The 19,466-nt window shown below is 41.1% G+C and overlaps 1 protein-coding gene across 1 annotated transcript; it reads left to right on the forward strand.

The window, feature by feature from the left end:
• Nucleotides 1-11,840: 11,840 nt before the first annotated feature.
• Nucleotides 11,841-13,406, forward strand: LOC105200606. The gene has a single exon (XM_011168240.2). It carries the CDS (start codon nucleotides 11,841-11,843, stop codon nucleotides 13,404-13,406), a length of 1,566 nt encoding a protein of 521 aa, XP_011166542.2.
• Nucleotides 13,407-19,466: the final 6,060 nt, after the last annotated feature.

Genomic DNA, 19,466 nt, shown 5'->3' on the forward strand with positions numbered 1-19,466 from the left:
ACGCACGCACGCACGCACGCACGCACGCACGCACGCACGCACGCACGCACGCACGCACGCACGCACGCACGCACGCACGCACGCACGCACGCACGCACGCACGCACGCACGCACGCACGCACGCACGCACGCACGCACACAGTGTCTCCCAGACCAATGTATAAAGATTACTACGAGGTAGAAGGGATCGAGATAAATCAAAAAGTCTCATAGCAGTTTGCGATATTTGCAATAACTTTCGTGTAATAAAATATTAAAGTCAGCCGAATAAGAGCGCGCGGAGAGGCAAACGGTTGGTCACCTGAGCCGTTATTCGGCTGACCTTAATATTTTATTACTCAAAAATTATTGCAAATATTGCAAAATAATATTAGACTTTTTTATTTATCTCGACCCCTTCTACCTCATCGTGATAATCTTTATACATTGGTCTGGGACACCTTGTATATACAGGGTGTCAGGTAAGTTGACACAGGTGCTCACCGGACATGGGTGTTTCGGTGAGTACCTGTGCCGCATTGAGAAGGAGCCAACGGCGCGATGCCACCATTGCCCAGCAGCCGTGGACTCCGCGCAGCATACCCTCGAACACTGCCCTGCGTGGGAGGGGCTGCGCGGGGTCCTAAAGGACGAGATCGGGGAGGATCTCTCCCTGGGGACCGTCATAGGCAAGATGGTCCTCAGGGAGAGCAGTTGGAAGGCGGTCGCCTCCTTCTGCGAACAGGTCATGTCGCAGAAGGAGGCGGCGGAGAGAGAGAGGGAGAGACAGAGAGGAGGAAGCCAAGGAGGAGGCGTGGAGCAAGCGTCGCCGGCCCCGAGGAGAGCGGAGATGGCGGGGATGCATCCACCGCAGGACCGCCCCAGACCCGCGAAGCGGCGGTGGCCCACCCCGCAAAAGAAGAAGGGGGCCTGCCGGAGCCGTGCCTCCCTCCCTCCCGACCATCGAGGAGGAGAGGGGGAGCGACAACGGCGCCCCACCAGACGAGGCCCCTTCCTCGCCTGCTGAGGGCCCGGCCTTGCGGACCCGAAGCAGAGCGAGGAAGCGGGCCGCACCTAATAACCCCCCCGACGAGTCAGGGCCGTTGTAACATGGGGGGAGGGCCTCCCTCCCACACACGGGGGAGAGTAAACCCTCCCAGACTCGCCGGAGAAGATGGCCAATACCATCTTCTGAGAATCTGAGGGAGCTGACGCCAAATAGGGGCGCGGCTAGGCCCGGGAACCATCTGGCGGGGGCCGGACCCCCGGGCCCATACCCCCAACACTAACGGGGAAGAGGCGGGGGAGGGACGGTGTCCCTCTCCCCCGACCTAAGGCAGACTAAGGCCTTACAAGCCCTGCCAGGGGCGCCCACCGTCAGGGCGCCCCTGGCGTGACGAGTCGGCTGTCAACTGGCCGACTGGGTCCGGGGGGCTCCGGAAGTATGCTGCACGCGTTCCCGGAGCCCCCCAGTTATGGACCAGGGCAGGACACCCGGAGGGGTTTTAGTGGGTATGCCCCCGCCGCCACACTGACGGCGGGGGAGAGCCCCACATAACCACCGGGCCTCCCCCGAGGCCCGGGGTATGCGGTAACGCATTTCCCCTCCGTAATAAAAAAAAAAAAAAAAAAAAAAAAAAAAAAAACTACCGCCCCTGGTTTCGTAGATTGATAGATCAAGTAAAACTGAGCAGAAAAGTTCTTTACTATTTTTTAATATTTGCCATAGTTAACAAAATAAAAATTAATAAAGTGTGCGAATAAACGCGGGCCACGGTGGGCGGTCCTACGGCTCAGGCGAGCGACCGCTTGTCTCTGCGCGCGCTCTTATTCGGCTGACTATAATATTTTATTACTCGAAAATTATTGCAAGTATCGCAAAATTGTATTAGACTTTTTGGTTTGTCTCGATTTTTTCTACCTCATGTCACGAGTTTCATAGTACGGTCTGGGACACCCTGTAAATCTAGGGCAATTTACATCCGTTATTGTTATTGCAAGATTTTGGAGTAAAACACGATGTGTTGCTCTGTAATGAGAGTTTTTGTTAGGTTTTATCATAGATACAGTTTATAGATACAATACAATCACAGCTACAACATTTACAATTCTACCTGTAATGAGAGAAACGACAATCGATGTTATTTTTCCACTCTTTATCAAGACTCTATCTATTTTGTTTATACTGTGGAAGTATTAGCGCACGTGTTTCTTACGTCCTTTTCTCAATTTCTCCCATCGAAGTCTCAAGACTACAGCCGCAAACTCTCGCGTTTCGGAGATCCAACTGTGCGTTTAACGCGGCAAATCCGAGTGAAGAAAGTATACTTTCTTACATCTCTCTCCCCCGGAGCGAACAACCTCAGCGTTTGTCCTTTGGTTATTTATTTTTATCTAAATCTTCTTCCTCTTCCATTGTTGGAATTAGTTTAGTGATGTGGTATAGAATTGATTCCGTCTTTTTCTTTTCTGTGTTGACTTTGTAAATAGAGTTTGAAATTTTCTCTATTATTTCTAATGAGCCGGTATATAGTTCGTCCAATTTTTTTCTATTAAGTCTGTTGCTGTTTTTTATGTATACTGTATTTCCTACGTTGAATGTATGTTGTTTTTGTTTTTTATTGAATAATTTCTTATTGTAGTTATGTGATTTGATAGTATTTTTGTATGCCAGTCTTCTATCTCTAATCCACTTGTCCTTATCAGTCGTTCTCTTCAGTTCTTCCGGTAAAGCTGTTACATTCGTGCCATCTAATAGGTACTTTGGTAAAAATCCGGTGATTGTGTGTTCTGTCTCATTGTACTTATCTACACATTCTCTTGCAATTGTTGTCCAGGCTTTTTTCTCTTTTTCTTTGTTTATTTTACATCTAATCTTGTTTACCAGCGTCTGATTTAGTCTTTTGTTTAAACCGTTAGAAGAAGGTGTGTCTCCTGCTGTCAGGATCAGTCTTACTTCATTTTCCTCTCGAAACTCCTTATACTCTTTTAAATTAATCCCCGGATATTGGTCCGTAAGGATTATTCCAATCTGGTCCGTTTCGAGTACAGTTTTTACTAGTTTAATAAAGTCGTTTGCACTTTGTGTTTTTTGATAAATGCGTATCTTGTATAGTAGTCTACTAGGAGGTGTAGATATTCTTTTGTAGATCTAGATCCACCAAAACCGCCTATCGTGTCTATAGACATTATCTCGTAAGGTTTCGTTGGTCCTAAGTGTGACATGAAACCATATCTTCTTTAGCCTCTTGATTTATTTTTCTTGCAGGTCTTACAATTGTTACATACTTTTTTTATATTTTGTGTCAGGTTTTTTGCTGTATATAGGGGGCTAATTCTTTTCTGCATCTGTCTGATGCCTATATGACACCACTCCTCATGGATCTTTTTTATGAATTTTTTACTGAATTCTTCTGACAAGATTATTTTATCTTTTTTCCTTGTTTTTTTATAAAATATAACATTTTTTAAATCAAATGTTTCTTTTTGTTTTTTATTATTTTATTATTCTCTTGGTCTGTCTTTATGTCATCTAATTGTATTAAGTTTACTATATTTAAAATTTCCTCTTCATTATCCTCTGGCTCTAATACAGGGTTTCTGCTCAGGCAGTTTGCTTCTAGATTCTCTTTTCCTGGAACATATTTTATTTTAAAGTCGTATTAAGACAGATAGTAAGTTAGATCTCCCAATTCCTCGTCCGTTCTAGCCCTGTTCATGTTTTCCAGAGGCTTGTGGTCCGAGTGTACTGTAAATTTCTTCCCGAGCCAGTGTTGCCAGTATTATATAGTCTCTTTTATAACTAGACATTCTAAATATATTGCCTTTTTCTTTCTTTTGGCTTTATTTAATTTCTTAAAAAAGTATGCTACTGTTTTATCTTTTCCGTTTGGTTGTTTTTGTTTTAATATGGCATCAATATTTTTTAATGATGCGTCCGTATAAGTTTTTATTGATAGGTTATTGTCGAATATTTCTAGTATCGGCTGGGAGCATAAAAGTTTTTTTATTTTATTAAATGAATTCTCACATTTCTCTGACCAATCGAATTTTTCGTTTTTCCTTAGTAATTTGTGTAGTGGGTAATGTAGTCTAAAATTATTGCGTTATTTGGTATGTATTTGTTGGCGGGGACCTTTAGAGCAAGAAGTAACTGTACAACAGGATTGAATTAAGAAATGATACACTTTATTGTATATATAAGACCGTGAATGAGAGCGAATGATCACAACGTGTCTAAGGGTCAGTGAGTAAGCGAGAGTGTGTATGTGTGTTGTACGAGTGACACACGGTTACGGTTAGATGGCGTCATTGTTGCTTTTTGGCTCCTTAAAAAACTCCTCAATGACGACATCTTCATGCTAGAAAGTGCCTGTAGTCCAGTTTCCTTTGATAATTTACGCAGCCTCACGTGCTGTATTGCTTTTGTAAGCATATCTGCAAGCATATCTTCACTCGCACAATATTCGAGCAAAATTATGTTACCTTTATTTAGGTCCCTCACAAAATGGTACTTTGTGTCGACATGCTTCGATCTTTTACTGAATTTTTGATTATTGGCTAACTTTATGCAGCTTTGGTTATCTTCGTAAATTTTCACTGGTAGTTTAACTTCTTCTTGAAAATCCTTTAATAATTTCGTTAGCCATAACATTTCTTGACATCCATCGCTTAGTGTGATATATTCCGCTTCAGCAGATGGTAGTGCTACACAAGATTGCCTTCTGCAGGCCCAACTGATTGTGCTTCCATAATATTTGAATAAATATCTGCTGTTTGATTTTCTGTCGTCCTTAGATCCTGCCCAATTTTCGTCTGCGTAGCCTATGAGTCCTTCTTCCATTCGTTCCTTCCTTCCGAGTTTAAGTTTATAATCTGCTGTGTATTTGATGTATCTTGCAATTCTTTTTGTTTCTGTCCAGTCAGTTTCCGTTGGATTATTTAATTTTCTGCTTAGTATTGCAACAGCAGCCTTGATGTCCGGTCGTGTACATGTAGTTATATATAGCAAGCTCCCGATCAGACTCTGAAAATTTTTGTTATCTCGTAATATTCTGTGATCCTCGTATCCTACACTTAGCGGTACGTTTGATCTTTTGGCGTCTTTCAATCCATAGATTTCCAAAATGTTACATATGTGCTTCGTTTGATGTATGTAATAGACTTCTTTATCTATCTGTATTTGAATTCCTGAGTATTCTTTAATTTTTCCTAGTTTTGTTAATGCGTACGAATCCGATAATGTTTCTTCTAGCTTCATTATGTCTTCTGTGTTGTTAGACGCAATTATTACATTGTCTATGTAAATTGTCACATAATTTTTAGTATTCTTATCATGTTTTATGTAAAGACATATGTCAGCTTTACCCTGTATATATCCTAACTTTAATAGTTTGTCCGAAATGCATTTGTTCCATAAATTTGCTGACTATTTTAAACCGTATATACTTTTGTTCAATTTTAGCACGTATTGTTCCTTTTCTTTGACTTTATATCCTTTAGGTTGTTGCATGTATATTGTTTCTGTTAAATTCACGTATTCCTTGTCACGATCTGACCTTAATATTTTGGGCTTTCTGTTGAATTTATTCTTGACTGCTTCAATAAATTCTTTAATACCTGAAAACCTCCGATTTGTGTGCTAGAAGGAACACTTCCGTATAGTTGCTGTAGTCATCGATCATGGTTAATACGTACCTTTTACCACCTGGCGTGATGGTTTGCATGGGACCGCAAACATCACTGTGTATGATATCGAGAATATCTTTTGTTTGTCTGTTTCATACTTTTGGGAAAGGCTTTATACTTAACTTCCCTTGAATATAATCCTCACATACTTCCTTAATTCCGCAGTCTTGTATCGTAATACCGTATGCCATATCTTCTTTGACTAATTTTCTGATTGCGTCCGGATCTCTGTGTTCTAACTTTCTGTGCCATGAATGAATACAGTTGCTTGAATGCGTTTTCGTCAACGATAGAGTATGTTTTACTGTAAGTTTGTACAAATTTCCTTGCGCTTTTTGCCGTAATGATTACCTCTTTATCTTTTAATATATTGCATGTTCTTTCTTTAAATTCTATTGCAAATCCGTTTTCTGTAATTTTCTTCACTGATAATAAGTTACTATGTAAGCCTGATATGTATAGGACATTCTTTAACATGATTGTCTTCTCAATATTTCCGTTGTAACAACTGATTCTTTCTGATCCTATGCCCATTACCTTAGCTTCCTTTCGGTTTGCAACAGTAACTTTATCTTTAATAGTTGTGAATATTTCGTTGAAGAACTCTGCTATTTGTCATGTGACTTGTGGCACCCGAATCTGCATACCACGATTCTCTTGAATTGTCTTCACTGTCTATATTAAAGCAAAGATTATCCTTGTCCGTAGTTGCTTTATTCGCTTTTTCAGTTTTCTCTTTCCATGCTTTATATTTCCTGCAGTCCTTCTTCATGTGGCCTTTTTTCTTGCAGAAGAAACATTCCATGAGATCCTGTCCTGATTTTGTGTGTTTTCCAGTATCTTGTATCTTCAGAACCTTGTCCTGTTTTTCATTCATTACAGTTATGTTGCCTGTTCTCCTGTGATACTCGTCGATAAACTTTCTTTTTACCAGACTGATAGTTAAATCCTTTTCTGGCCTGCTTTCAAGCGCATTTATCAAGCTGTTGTAAGAATCTGGAAGACTACCGAGTAATATTGCGATAAAGAATTCCTCTTTAATATTAGTAGGTGTCTAAGATGCGTCTAAGAACGCGTTGGGAAAAGCGGGGGAGAAGAACGCGGGGGGGGGGAGCAACCGTAGCGCCTGCCGTAAACGGTGGGCGAGGGGGGCGAGATAGAGGAGGCGCCAAAACGTATGTTCGTTTCAGCGCACTGCGTATGAGCGCTGGTGAGCGATGGGGTGGGGGGGTGATGGGGGAGCGTGAACATATATTCGTTTCAGCTCAGTGCGTATGTGTGAGAGCGTATGTGTGATGACGCCGGTTTGTGAATATTGTGCTTTCTAACGCATTGTAGCCGGAGATAGGAGACGACCTTGGCTGCCGCGCAGCATGACGTGTTATCTGCGGTTAACCGCATCGACGCTTCTTGCATTTTGATAAGTGTGAGATGCAGTTTTTATTGAGATGCACTTCCTGCATTTTGATAATTGTGAGATTCAGTTTTTTTCATCGCGATGTAGTATTTTATTTTAACGAGTTTAGGTGCGGCCCGATTTACGATGGCGCGACTACTATTTTGCATTTGCATTGATTTAGGTGCGGTTTGATTTATGATGGCGCGACTACTATTGTGCATTTGTCTAGCATTTATAATTATTTGTTTAGGACGTGTGTTGTATAACAACAATGTTATTGAAAAAGTGCATCGATTTGGGCGTGGCCTGATTAACGATGGCGCGACTACTATTGTAGTGTATTTGTCTAGTGTTATAAGCATTCGTTTACGACGTGCGTTGTATAACGAAATGTTTTTTCTGAGAAAAGCTTATCGCGGTTTATACGTAATTTGTAATAGAGATCGATGAGTATTTTTATGTGTCAGTAAGGCGTTTCCTGTTTGGATTAAAAAAACGATTGTTTCTTTGCGGAATGATAATGCGCTCGTGTCAATTTGGCGGCGAGTGTTTATAAGAGAGGTTGTGCGGTTTTTTATTGTCAGTAGAGAGGGACGAGCATTGTGAGTAATAATCAAAGAGATGTCGTGGTCAGTGTTAGAGAATGTGTAATAAAAAGAAGAAAGATGATGTTAGTAAAGTGGCGGATTTAGGATTGCCACCGCTGACAGATGAACAAATTGAGGAATGTTTGCAGCTTCTTGAACAGTTGCGGAGTAAGATATTCGGTTTAATTGTGCTTGATGCCTTGGAATCAGCTTGTATGGAGTGCATTGCCACCCTTGAAGCTGAAATGGAGAAGACTCGATGTCATAAGGAATAAGAAAAAGAAATGACCGAGGTAATTGATAGCTCGAGTAGCAGTAGTGACAGTATTGATTTGTATTGTAACGAGATTTCGCTATCGAGTGTACCGTGTGATACTGCGCTTGTGCCAAAAGAAGATAAACGATGGAATTTGGCGACGCATCATATTCGGAGGGAGTATGAGATTGTTTGGGCCACGAGAATTGTTATGGATAAGAACGACGATGGCCATAAGTCAAAGGGGGTTTTCCTATAAACGCACAGCGTATGCTAGTTGGAAGAAACAGAGCCATTCAAAAGTGAAAAGGTCCGCTCGCGGTTGTGATGTGATGAATTGTATTAGTTTTATGATTCCCACTGATAGTGCTGGTTGTACATTGTGGAAATCACGAGAAGATTTAGCATAAAAAAAACATGGATGACATCGAACGTGATCTCATAGATTGTGCGTCGAGGGTGAATGATGCGGAGGCGGCACGTGCGTGGGAACAACGTTGTAACGAGCATATAGAAACATTGCGGAATATATGCCGTGGTGATGAACGCGGTCGCTTTACAATTTCATTTGTTGCGACTGTAAATTCTGTGCTTGCTCGATTAACACGTTTGGAAAATCTCAAGGACACTGTGCGTTAACGTGTTTTTACAGTCGGTGCTGGTAGTGGATCGATCACAGACTATTCGTGGATAGAGATAGAAACCGCGTTTAAAAATCGTGTATTGACTGGTGTAATAGTAAACAAAAAGTACATTGAGCCTCAACGATTTCTCACGGATATACGTAAACTGGTTTTTGATCGAATTCGCGAACGCATGAGTATACATGGATGTTAATACTAAAAGTAAATACTATGTTTAATGGAGAATTTACTAAGAGAGAGAACAGAATGGAAGTGAAAACTATTGTTACCAAGAACTGTCAATTGTTACCTACATCTGATTTGCACGAATGGTACGGTATACACGTAATTGATGCTATTGTAACGGGTATAGATGATTTTCAAGAGAGTGAGAGCGGATGGGTGTTGTTGAGGATATTGAATTTAACTGTGAACGTTAATAAATGCAATCCTATGCATGCGGGTTGTTGGATAGAGATACCGGCATTTCTAAAACATAAGCGAGCTGTAATAAACATAAAATCTATGGATAATGCCTGTTTTGCGTGGGCGGTAGTTGCCGCTTTGTATCCCGTTGAAAAGAATTCTGAAAGAGTATTGAAATATCCTCTTTATGCTACAGTGTTGAAGCTAGATGATATTGAGTTTCCCATGACTTTGAAGCAAATCAAAAGATTTGAGCGCTTGAATGATATTTCTATTAATGTGTTTACCATTCACGTGCGAAAAGACGGAACGATAGCTTATTTACCTTTACGTCTTACCAAGGATAAGCAGGAGAAGCATGTTAATTTGTTGTACATGGTGTGATCAAAAAGTAAGGTGACTTTTTGAATTTCGCGCGCTCTGTACACTCTAATTTCAAAATTTTTTTTTTTTGTTGGTACACTCGTCACAATCATATGTTCACAGTTTTGACTATATAGCATGTGTTCTTTTTATGTGAGAGGCATAAAGGTTAGACTCGTGTTTGCGTGCTCGGCTTTTTTTTGCTGTTGAAAATAATGGAGCAGAGGGTTTGTGTTAATTTTTGTATAAAAAATGGTATTAAGTGTTCAAAAACTCTTGAAATGTTGACAGTGGCGTACGATGAGTCAACTTTGAGCAAAAAAAATGTTTATAAATGGTATAAGTTATTCCAAGAGGGCCGAGAAAATGTTAACGATGAACCTCGCTCTGGACGCCCCAGCACGTCAAAAACCGACGAAAATGTTGAGGAAGTGAAAGAAATTGTGTTGAAAAATCGTCGAATCACGATTAGAGAAATAGCTGATGATCTTAACATATCGTTTGGCTCATGCCAATCAATTTTAACGGATGTTTTGGGTATGACACGTGTGTCAGCGAAATTCGTTCCAAAACTGCTTAATTTTGATCAGAAGCAGCGTCGCATGAACATCGCCCAAGACATGTTGAACGACGTCAATAATGATCCTGATCTGCTCAAAAGGGCTCAACTGGTGACGAAACATGGGTATATGGTTATGACGTCGAAACCAAAGCCCAATCATCCCAGTGGAAGAGCCCAGGAGAGCCAAGACCGAAAAAGGTACGCCAAGTTTGTTTGAATGTGAAGGTTTTGCACAGTTTTTTTTTATTACCATGGCGTTGTGCATCAAAAATTCCTACCACAAGGTCGTACGGTAAACAAGGAGTATTACCTTGAGGTTATGCGGCGTTTGTGTGAATCAATAAGAAAAAAACGTCCGGAAGTGTGGAAAGAAAATTCATGGATTCTGCACCATGATAATGCACCTGCGCACACATCGTTACTAGTGAGTACTTTTTTGGCCAAAAACAATACTATCATTATGCCTCAGCCACCGTATTCACCAGACTTGGCCCCGTGCGACTTTTTCCTCTTCCCAAAATTGGAAAGGCCTATAAAAGGACGAAGATTTGCGACGATTGAGGAGATTAAGGCTGCATCGCTGGAGGAGCTCAAGGCAATACCCAAAAGTGCATTTCAGAAATGTTTTGACGACTGGAAAAAGCGCTGGCACAATTGCATTGTATCAGAGGGGGATTATTTTGAAGGGGATAACATAATTTTGGATGAATAAATGAATATTTTTTTATAAAAATGAAAAGTCACCTTACTTTTTGATCACACCTCGTATGTGACAGATACGAGATGTGATCGTAACAATGCACATTTTGTATGGATAAAAGATTGGTCACGATTGGTTGGATCACAATTGTCAAAAAGTCATCGTAAAAAATATATATGTGATAGATATCTGTTATTTCATGTATAGTTGTATGAGAAAGCAAAAGAAATGCTGCTGATTAATGAGCAATAGTATTTTGGTTTCAGATGTTTGCATTATTTTTCTACGAGCGATAAATTGCAACGCCATGTCATTAATTGTGGCAAGTTGAACGAGTGTGCTGTTCTTCTTCCGAAGGATGACGACAAGTGGCTGTATTTTCGTTATCACGATAATCAGGAGCGACTTCCGTTTGTGGTTTATGCTGCTTTGAAATGTATACTGGAAAAAAGGAAGAAGAAGGACGATAACGATGCAGGATGAAGCGAGGAGTGCGATAATGATTGCGACGAGAACGGTGATGATGAGGATGATATTGCTTTGGTCAGGGGTGCTTATCAATGTTATAAACCGTTTAGTATAGGATATTATGTAAGTAGTGAACGCCCGGAGTTATCGGTATACAGAGCGTATCGTGGCGAGGAGTGTGTGTCGTGGTTTGTTAAAGAGTTGTACAAATTGACGCATTGCGCAAAAGAGTTATTTATCTCGAATGTAAAAATGCCATCGTTTACGCCCGAGGATTGATATGTATTTTGGAATACGACGCACTGTCATATATGTAAAAAACGGTTTGAAAAGGGAGACAAACGCGTGCGTGATCATTGCCATTTGACTGGGAGTTATAGGGGGTCGGCTCATGCAAGATGCAATTTGAATTATAAAGAGTCCTATGTTATTCCAATTTTTTTCCACAATTTGACTGGATATGATGCGCATTTTATCGTTAAAGACGTAGCGAATATTTTTGAGGGTCAAGTTGAGTTGTTGCCGCTGACGAAGGAAAAATATATATCGTTTACGAAGAATGTAAAAGATACTGGTTCCAATAGATGGGGAACAAATAAAATAAAATTACGATTTGTTGATTCGTTCAAATTTCTCAGTGCTAATTTAGAAAAATTGACGTCGTATCTCGATAAAAGTAAATTGAGAATAACACGCTCTCAATTTCATCATTTAAGTGCGACCGATTTTGATTTTCTTACGCGCAAAGGTGTATTTCCATATGAGTATGTTGATAGTTTTAATCGGTTGATGGAAACTTGTTTACCGTCGCATCAATTATTTTATAGTTCGTTGACTCGCGAGGTCGTATCTGAAAGTGATTATCGTCATGCGTTAGATGTGTGCCAACGTTTTAACATTCGGACTATTGGAGAGTATAGTGATTTGTATCTCAAAACTGATGTATTGCTTTTAGCTGATGTATTTGAGAATTTTCGCGAGACTTGTTTGGATAGTTACGGATTGGATCCAGCTCATTATTACACATTACCAGGCTATACGTGGGACGCCATGCTAAAATATACTGGTATACGATTTGAATTGCTGACTGATATTGATATGTTGTTATTTGTGGAACGTGGTGTGCGTGGAGGATTGATTCAGTGTTCGAACAGGTATGCAAAAGTTAATAACAGATATGCGCCGATATATGAACCAAATTTACCGTCAACGAATTTAATGTATTACGATATAAATAATCTTTACGGATGGGCGATGAGTGAACCTCTACCGTATACTGATTTTAAATGGATTGATGTTGACCGGTTTAAGCTAGAATCAGTGACTCGCGAATCGGATGTTGAATATATTCTCGAGGTCGATCTTGGGTATCCGGAAGAAATTCACGACAGTCACAAGGATCTTCCGTTTTGCCCGACGCGAGAGAAGCCTGGTAGGAAGGTTGACAAACTTCTTGCTACTCTTTACGACAAAGAGCGTTACGTAATTCATTACCGTAATTTACAGCAATGTTTAGAGCACGGTATGGTATTGAAAAAGATCTACCGAATTTTAGGATTTCGTCAATCAACGTGGTTGCGTGGATATATTGATCTTAATACGGCATTGAGAACTCGTGCGGTTAATGATTTTGAAAGAAATTTGTACAAATTGATGAATAACGCGGTGTTTGGGAAAACAATGGAAAATGTGCGTAATCGTGTTGATGTTCGTCTTCTTACTCGTTGGGATGGGCGATTTGGTGCAGAGGCGTTGATATCAAAGCCCAATTTCCATAGTAGAAGTGTATTTTTCAAGGACTTAATGACTGTTGAGTTACGGAGGCTTGAAGTGAAAATGTATAAACCAATATATGTAGGAATGTGTATTTCAGATATATCTAAGATACGTCTATACGAATTTCACTATAATTACATGTTGTCTACTTATGCTGATAAATCTAAACTTATGTATACTGATAGTTTGTTATATCATGTGGAATGTGACGATATCTATGAGAACATAAAACGTGATATCGCGAGGTTTGATACAAGCGATTACCCTCGAGGTAATGTGTATGGAATGCCGCGCGTTAATAAAAAGGTGCCCGGGTTGATGAAAGACGAAAATGCTGGTTCGATCATAAGTGAATTTGTAGGATTAAGAGCAAAGATGTATGCTTTGCGAGTGATTGGCAAAAATGGTACGAAAAAAATTAAGGGTGTTAAGAAAAATCTAGTTGCGAAATGTATAACTTTCGAGGATTATGTGCGATGTTTGAACGATACGGAAGAAGTGACGCGAGATCAAACGTGTATACGGTCTGCGTTGCACGAGGTGTATACGGTGCAAGAAATTAGCTTTAAGTCCATATGATGATATGCGATATTTCTGGCTCTACAGCTACTCTACCGTGGGGACATTATAAAATAACGGGATAATATGTTTTTTTGTGCTGTAGTAATATTATGAGTAGTAATATGTAGTAATATTATGAGGTTATGAGTTTGTGTAACTATTCTTTTTTAATTCGTTGTTTCCTTTAGTTTTCTATATGTAGTATATTAATACACGGTAAAGCTGCGCCATGCAGAGCCTGTATTGAATACATTGCTTGAGATTACGATACTGAATTACATATTGCTTCGTGTCAAGTGATGTTGTGAGAAGTTTCGTTTGTTCGTCTTTCTGGTGAACGATGAGTAAGCAAAACTTCTCATGACGTTATATGATACGGGGCGATGTGTAATTCAGTATCGTAATTCTAAGCAATATATTCAATACAGGCTTCGCGTGCGTTGCACGAGGTGTATATGGTGCTGCAGAGAAATTGCAAAAAATAGTGGGATATTATGTTTGGTTTTTATGTTTCTTATTTTGTGCTGTATTTACAATGTGTTATAATACATTGTTTTTATTCACCCAAGAATTGTGTGTTTTGTCCAATCCTAACCATTTCACAAAGACCTGGTCTCCTTTTTTTCGCAGAATTTTCTCAACGATGCACATCGGGATTGGAAACTCGTAGTAATTCCTGTTCGTAGAACCCTCCTGCGATCGGTTCTTCTCGGTAATCTTTGAGCAGATATGTCACAGGGTTTGTATGTTGTACCTTGGCAATGCGAAAGATTTTAGTGGACCAATTAGGTGTATAGCTCTTTTCGAATATCGTTTTAAACTTGTAACGCTGGTAGTTTCTCGGTGAGGTTACGGGATTGTGTTCAGGATCGGTTGCTCGGATGTGCTCGCCGGATGTCCGGGTTCGTGTTCAATGATAACGCCGTGGTTTGATGGTAAAACAAAATAGCTTAAATGTATTTTAGAAGTGTACAAAATAATCATAAGGTTCCGATATCGGTATCGGATAACATTGAGATACGCGAGTAGTATTACGGCACTGGAGTGCTTTAATTGCGCGATGCGTGAAACTAAAAGAACGGACACAATTTATTCGCGGCTTACTTAATGTAACTCTAAACATAAAGAAGAAACGGATTCAAGTAACTAGAAAAACGGACGCGTGTTATGCGCTAGGCGCTCGGAGGTAGCAATCGGAGTCGCTCGGTGAAATAATCATCGATTCCGCGGACAAAATATATAATTGGCGGCGTAACTTAATATAAAAGAACGGACTCATATAATTTCAGATACGGACGGACTGGCATTATACGCCAGGCGCTCAGAAGTAAGAATCGGAGTTGCCGTGAAGCGGCTACTTAACTTGCGGTTAAACGGGCCGTGCTTGGCCCGCGCGACGGACGGTCGCGATCTCGGAATCGACGGTTCCGCGATACGCGAGAGCGGTCGACGGTAGAGACCTAAGTGGTCTCACCCCGCGGAGTGTTGTCACCCCGTGGAGCACAGGTTTGCGGTTTGAGCCGGAGAACGGCGTCGAGCATTCCCAACGATGGTGTTGATCTCAAGAATTCCCGAGAACGGAATTGCGGGACGGACGGTTCCTATTGGCCGAGGATACCCAGCCGCGGAAACGACGAGTATTCTCGTCGCGGACGGAGGATGGGATTGGCCGAGTATTCCCAGCCGTTAGGACCGACGAGTATGCCCGTCGCGAGAAAGTTAGAACGAGAATTCCCGTTCCCGAGGAAGTGTTCGAGAATACCCAAGCTAAGGAGCGTCGAGAATACCCGGCGCAGGAGCGGAGTAGGTGCGAGATCGGTGGCTCGGAGCGATCTGATTTCGGTTGCCCGCTGCCGGCTTATATAGCGGTCCGCGCGGTCGCATGTACCAATCAGCGCGCGCGGTTGGGCCGGCCGGAGTAGGAACGCTTGCCGAACGCGGCACGCGGCATGCATGGTAGCGCGTGATCGCGGCAAGCTTAGCCGAGCGTGTGCACGTGCTCGGTCTTACGCGTTCCGTTTGGCGTTTGGACCGGAGTGTGGCGCGGCGGAGGGACGTAACGTTACAAACTTGCTTACGCGTACCGGATCGTTTGTCTTGAATTTTGCTGGAGCGGCGATATTCGTGCGATTGTATACGAGTGATATAAGTTTTTCAGCGTTTTTGGGGGTTACGTTTACCGGACGCATGCCGATTGTTCTATGCTTGCGATGATTGTACTTTGATATCTGGGAGTGCGTCGATCCAACGATAAGATCCATTAAGTGTGAAATATTTCCACATATCGTTCTTCAGTGTGCGGTTGAATCGTTCTACTACAGAGGCTTTCATTACTGAGTATGTCGAATAATGATTGATATTGCGAGTGTTTACAAGTTTCTGAACTATGGAATTGTAAAATTCTTTACCATTATCCGTTTGTAAATTTTTAGGGCAACGTTTGTTTTCGTGAAAGATTTTGGAAAATGCTGCAGCTGTTTCGTTTCCATTTTTGTTCTTCAGCGGAATTGCCCATGCGTACTTGCTTAGTACATCGATAACAGTTAAAATATAATTGTGATCGTTGTTGTGTTGCGCGTAGGGACGCATTTCGACCACGTCAGCTTGCCATAAATCGTCGAAGCCGCGCACCACGACACGGCGACGTGGAAACTTTCGTCGAGCTGGCGCGTGCAATTCTTTCACGAGCGTTTGTTTTTCGATGCTCATTGCTACTGTGCGGTGGTGTATCACATTCTATTTACAGTGCGTAAAGTTATTCTGTTTTATGTTCGAGTTTAAGAAGTTGCTTCGATACATCACTCATCATATTTTTTGTGAGATCGAACGATGCAAGCGACGTTTCTCTTAATAAGGTTTTCTCTGCTTTTGCATCAATTTTTCTTCTCAAATCGGCAATCATGTCTTTGGTAGCCATTTTATTTTTTAATTCTCTAATTCTCTAGCGTTCCGTTGTTTCGTATCATTGTCTTTTAATTCGTTTACCACGGTCACGAATTTTTTGATATCGATTGATACTTTGTCTGTTATTTGATTCAACGAATCCTTCGTTGCTCTTGTTTCCACTAAGTTTTTGACGTCGTTTCGAGTTTCCAATGCGAGGCGACTTGTTTTGTCAAGTAGATCTTTGGGGAAGGCTTTTGTACTCGATAGTTCCGTGATTGCGTTATGATGTTGTGCGATTAGAAGAGTAATATCTTCGTGAGTTTTTGTTGCTAGAAGCTGGCTGGTTTTGTATTTATCTGTTAAGTCGAGTAATTTTGAGAAGATGCCAACGATGTCAGTCTTATTTTCGGCGTTTTGTTTTTCTAGAGTGTTTGCGCGCACCAAAATCTGTGCGTTAAAATCATCGAGTCGCTTTATCGATTCTTTCGTATTGACCTGCAATGATGTTATGTTTTTTGATAATTCCTCGATATTGATATGACGACGTTTTTTTCGTATTCTCGCTCAATTGTTGCGTTTTGTTTCGTAGATCTTCAAATGCGCTTTCAACGTGATTGTTTGTGGTTGTGATTGATTGGTGAAATTTTCTTTGTAGATCTTTGAGTGCGTTTTCAACGTAATTCTTGTTTGTGACGTCGGTATCGAGTTCTGATGTATTTACGCACCAAATTCTTCGCTCCTTTGCGTCGTAATACTCTCCGTGTAATGTGAGCGTATTGTTGCGCACGAAGTTCTGCAATCCGCCAATTGCCGATCGTGATCTCTCGAATTTTAATTCGTTGCCGATCCTTTCCGTGGACGGTATGCCAAACTTGTTTACGGACATCGTAACACTGTCGTCGGAATTTCTGTTACAATTCAATTTATAATTAATCCTGCCTCGCAAAGTTCCTCGATTATCGATAACATTTCATTGACGTGAGCATGATTGCCAGTTCGATTGGACGAATCGAGTAATCGAAGACGATCTACTAATTCATTTGGATCGTCCCAATGAACGTATTCTATTTTGTCGTTGGTTACTTTCATCGCTGATAGTATGCCTGCGCCTCGTTTTTTCTCACCACTCACGAGTGGTGCAATGATGTGTTTATATTTGTATCCTTTATTGCCCATGATAGGCATAAGAGCGTCGCGACTGCGCCTATGCGCGTTCGTTGCTAATAAAATGCTCTTGTACCTCTGGTGATCGACTTCGATGTAAATTGCGTCGTCGGGAAATCGTTTGAAAATTAATTCGTACAAATCGGGTGTACCTTTGTATTTTACGGTGTCGATGATCATTGAGTCATCGGGATTAACGTCGAATCGTTTGTCACCGAGCATCGTTCCATTCTCACCGAGATACACTCCGTATACGTGATCGATTTCGCTTTTTTTATCACGCTCAATAACGATCCTATGTATTTTTGATCTAATTTCCCCAATTGACTGTGTAGCGTTTCGAAACCTTGCTGAGTACCTAATGTTCGCCTAACGGATGTTCCTAATGACGGTATGGATGAGCCTGTTGTTTCAAAAATTTCTTTCCTTTGTTCTCTTTCGTTTTCTTCCTCTTCTTCATCTTCTCGTGTGTCGGACGATTTAAATTTCCTTGATTCCAATGGTGTAGAACTGATTGTCGGTGTATCCATAATTGAAATGTTTATATGTTTCGCTCGTTTCGTAGGATGTTTTAACGCAAATGTGTAATCAGCGTCGTGATTGGTATTATCGTCCTCTGTTTTAATATTGGTGTCGTTTTCAGATATACTATTCTACTTTGTGTGCCGTGCGATTCGTTTTAACGGTTCCACGATTGGTTTGAATCGTTTCTCCAATGCGACCTCCTCTTCTATTGTGCCAGTTTTCAATGCTCTGTGTTTTTTACGAATTGTAGCCCGCGTTTTAGCGATTTCTTTCGCTGTTCTCTCTTTTTTTGCGATATTTTTCACATCGTTCATTTTACCTGTATGTTTTTGATGTAATGCTCGAAATTTACTGATCGTTCTACAATATGGCAAATTCGTTAAACCCCCGCCTGTATCTACCGTTACTTATTGCGCTATCTTTGTCTATTACTGTGAAACCGTATTTGCGTTGCCAACATGCCTTACATAATTCACGAAATTGTTCGTATGACATATCGGTATATACATGGTCGTTGTAAATGTGTTTTAAATTCATGCTATCTTGTTTGAACAAAATCAAGACATTTGCATTGTCGCGTATCAGATGTTTTGGAATTTTAGCATATGTCTGACAGAGATAGAAACAATCGATGTTTGAATGTCGTCCCATCGCGAAGTATTCCCTGATGATGTTTTGTTTGTCGCATGCTACGTCATCAAAGACAAATATCGAATTAGGAAGCGCCTCGTTTGGTGGTATGACGTCACGATTGTTGGAAAACGCGTGATAACCTATATCGTTCACAGGTTCGAGTAATTCCTCGAGATAACGATATTTTGGTTGTTGCAACGATTTGGAATACACATAAATATTCTCGAAACGCACGCCGTATGGACTTTCGAGTAGACTTATAAACACGTTTGTTTTGCCGCAATTGGACGGGCCACAGATAATGCAGCGTATCGTATTTGGTAGAAGAAATCCATGCCTGCGTGTTTCTCCAATTGCGTCGACGGAAATCAGTCGCGTTTTATGATCGAGATTTGACACACCGATTCGTCGCGACTGCTGTAGAAACCGCATCGTACTGCATGCGCGTGCGCAAGTAACAACAAAATCGTTCTCCTATTTATACCTTCTTTTGCGCGAGAAAAAGTTGTTCTTGCAGTGATCACGATGTTTCTCATCTTGACGGAAAAACGCGACATTCTTGATCTGACTGCCGAACAATTACGTCATATTTCTAAAGCTATTTTGCTTGGTGAATTCAGCAATTACGTGGAACGTATTTGGGATAAATTACCTGAACATTTGCAAAACGACACCGAGGTGCAGAATTATCGTGTATGTCTGAAACATTACAATCGCCCGTGGCAACGGACGCATATAGACGGTCCTCCACCAATTGTTAAAAATTGCGTCGAATGTATCTCGAGACGCAAAACAATGTAAGTGGTGCCGGTTTATTGAATAAGGCGATAAACGCGCTTCCGTTCGAGCTTCATTTACCAGGATATCAAT

The sequence above is a fragment of the Solenopsis invicta genome, chromosome 6 (assembly GCF_016802725.1).
Source record: "Solenopsis invicta isolate M01_SB chromosome 6, UNIL_Sinv_3.0, whole genome shotgun sequence".
NCBI classification, from domain to species: domain Eukaryota; kingdom Metazoa; phylum Arthropoda; class Insecta; order Hymenoptera; family Formicidae; genus Solenopsis; species Solenopsis invicta.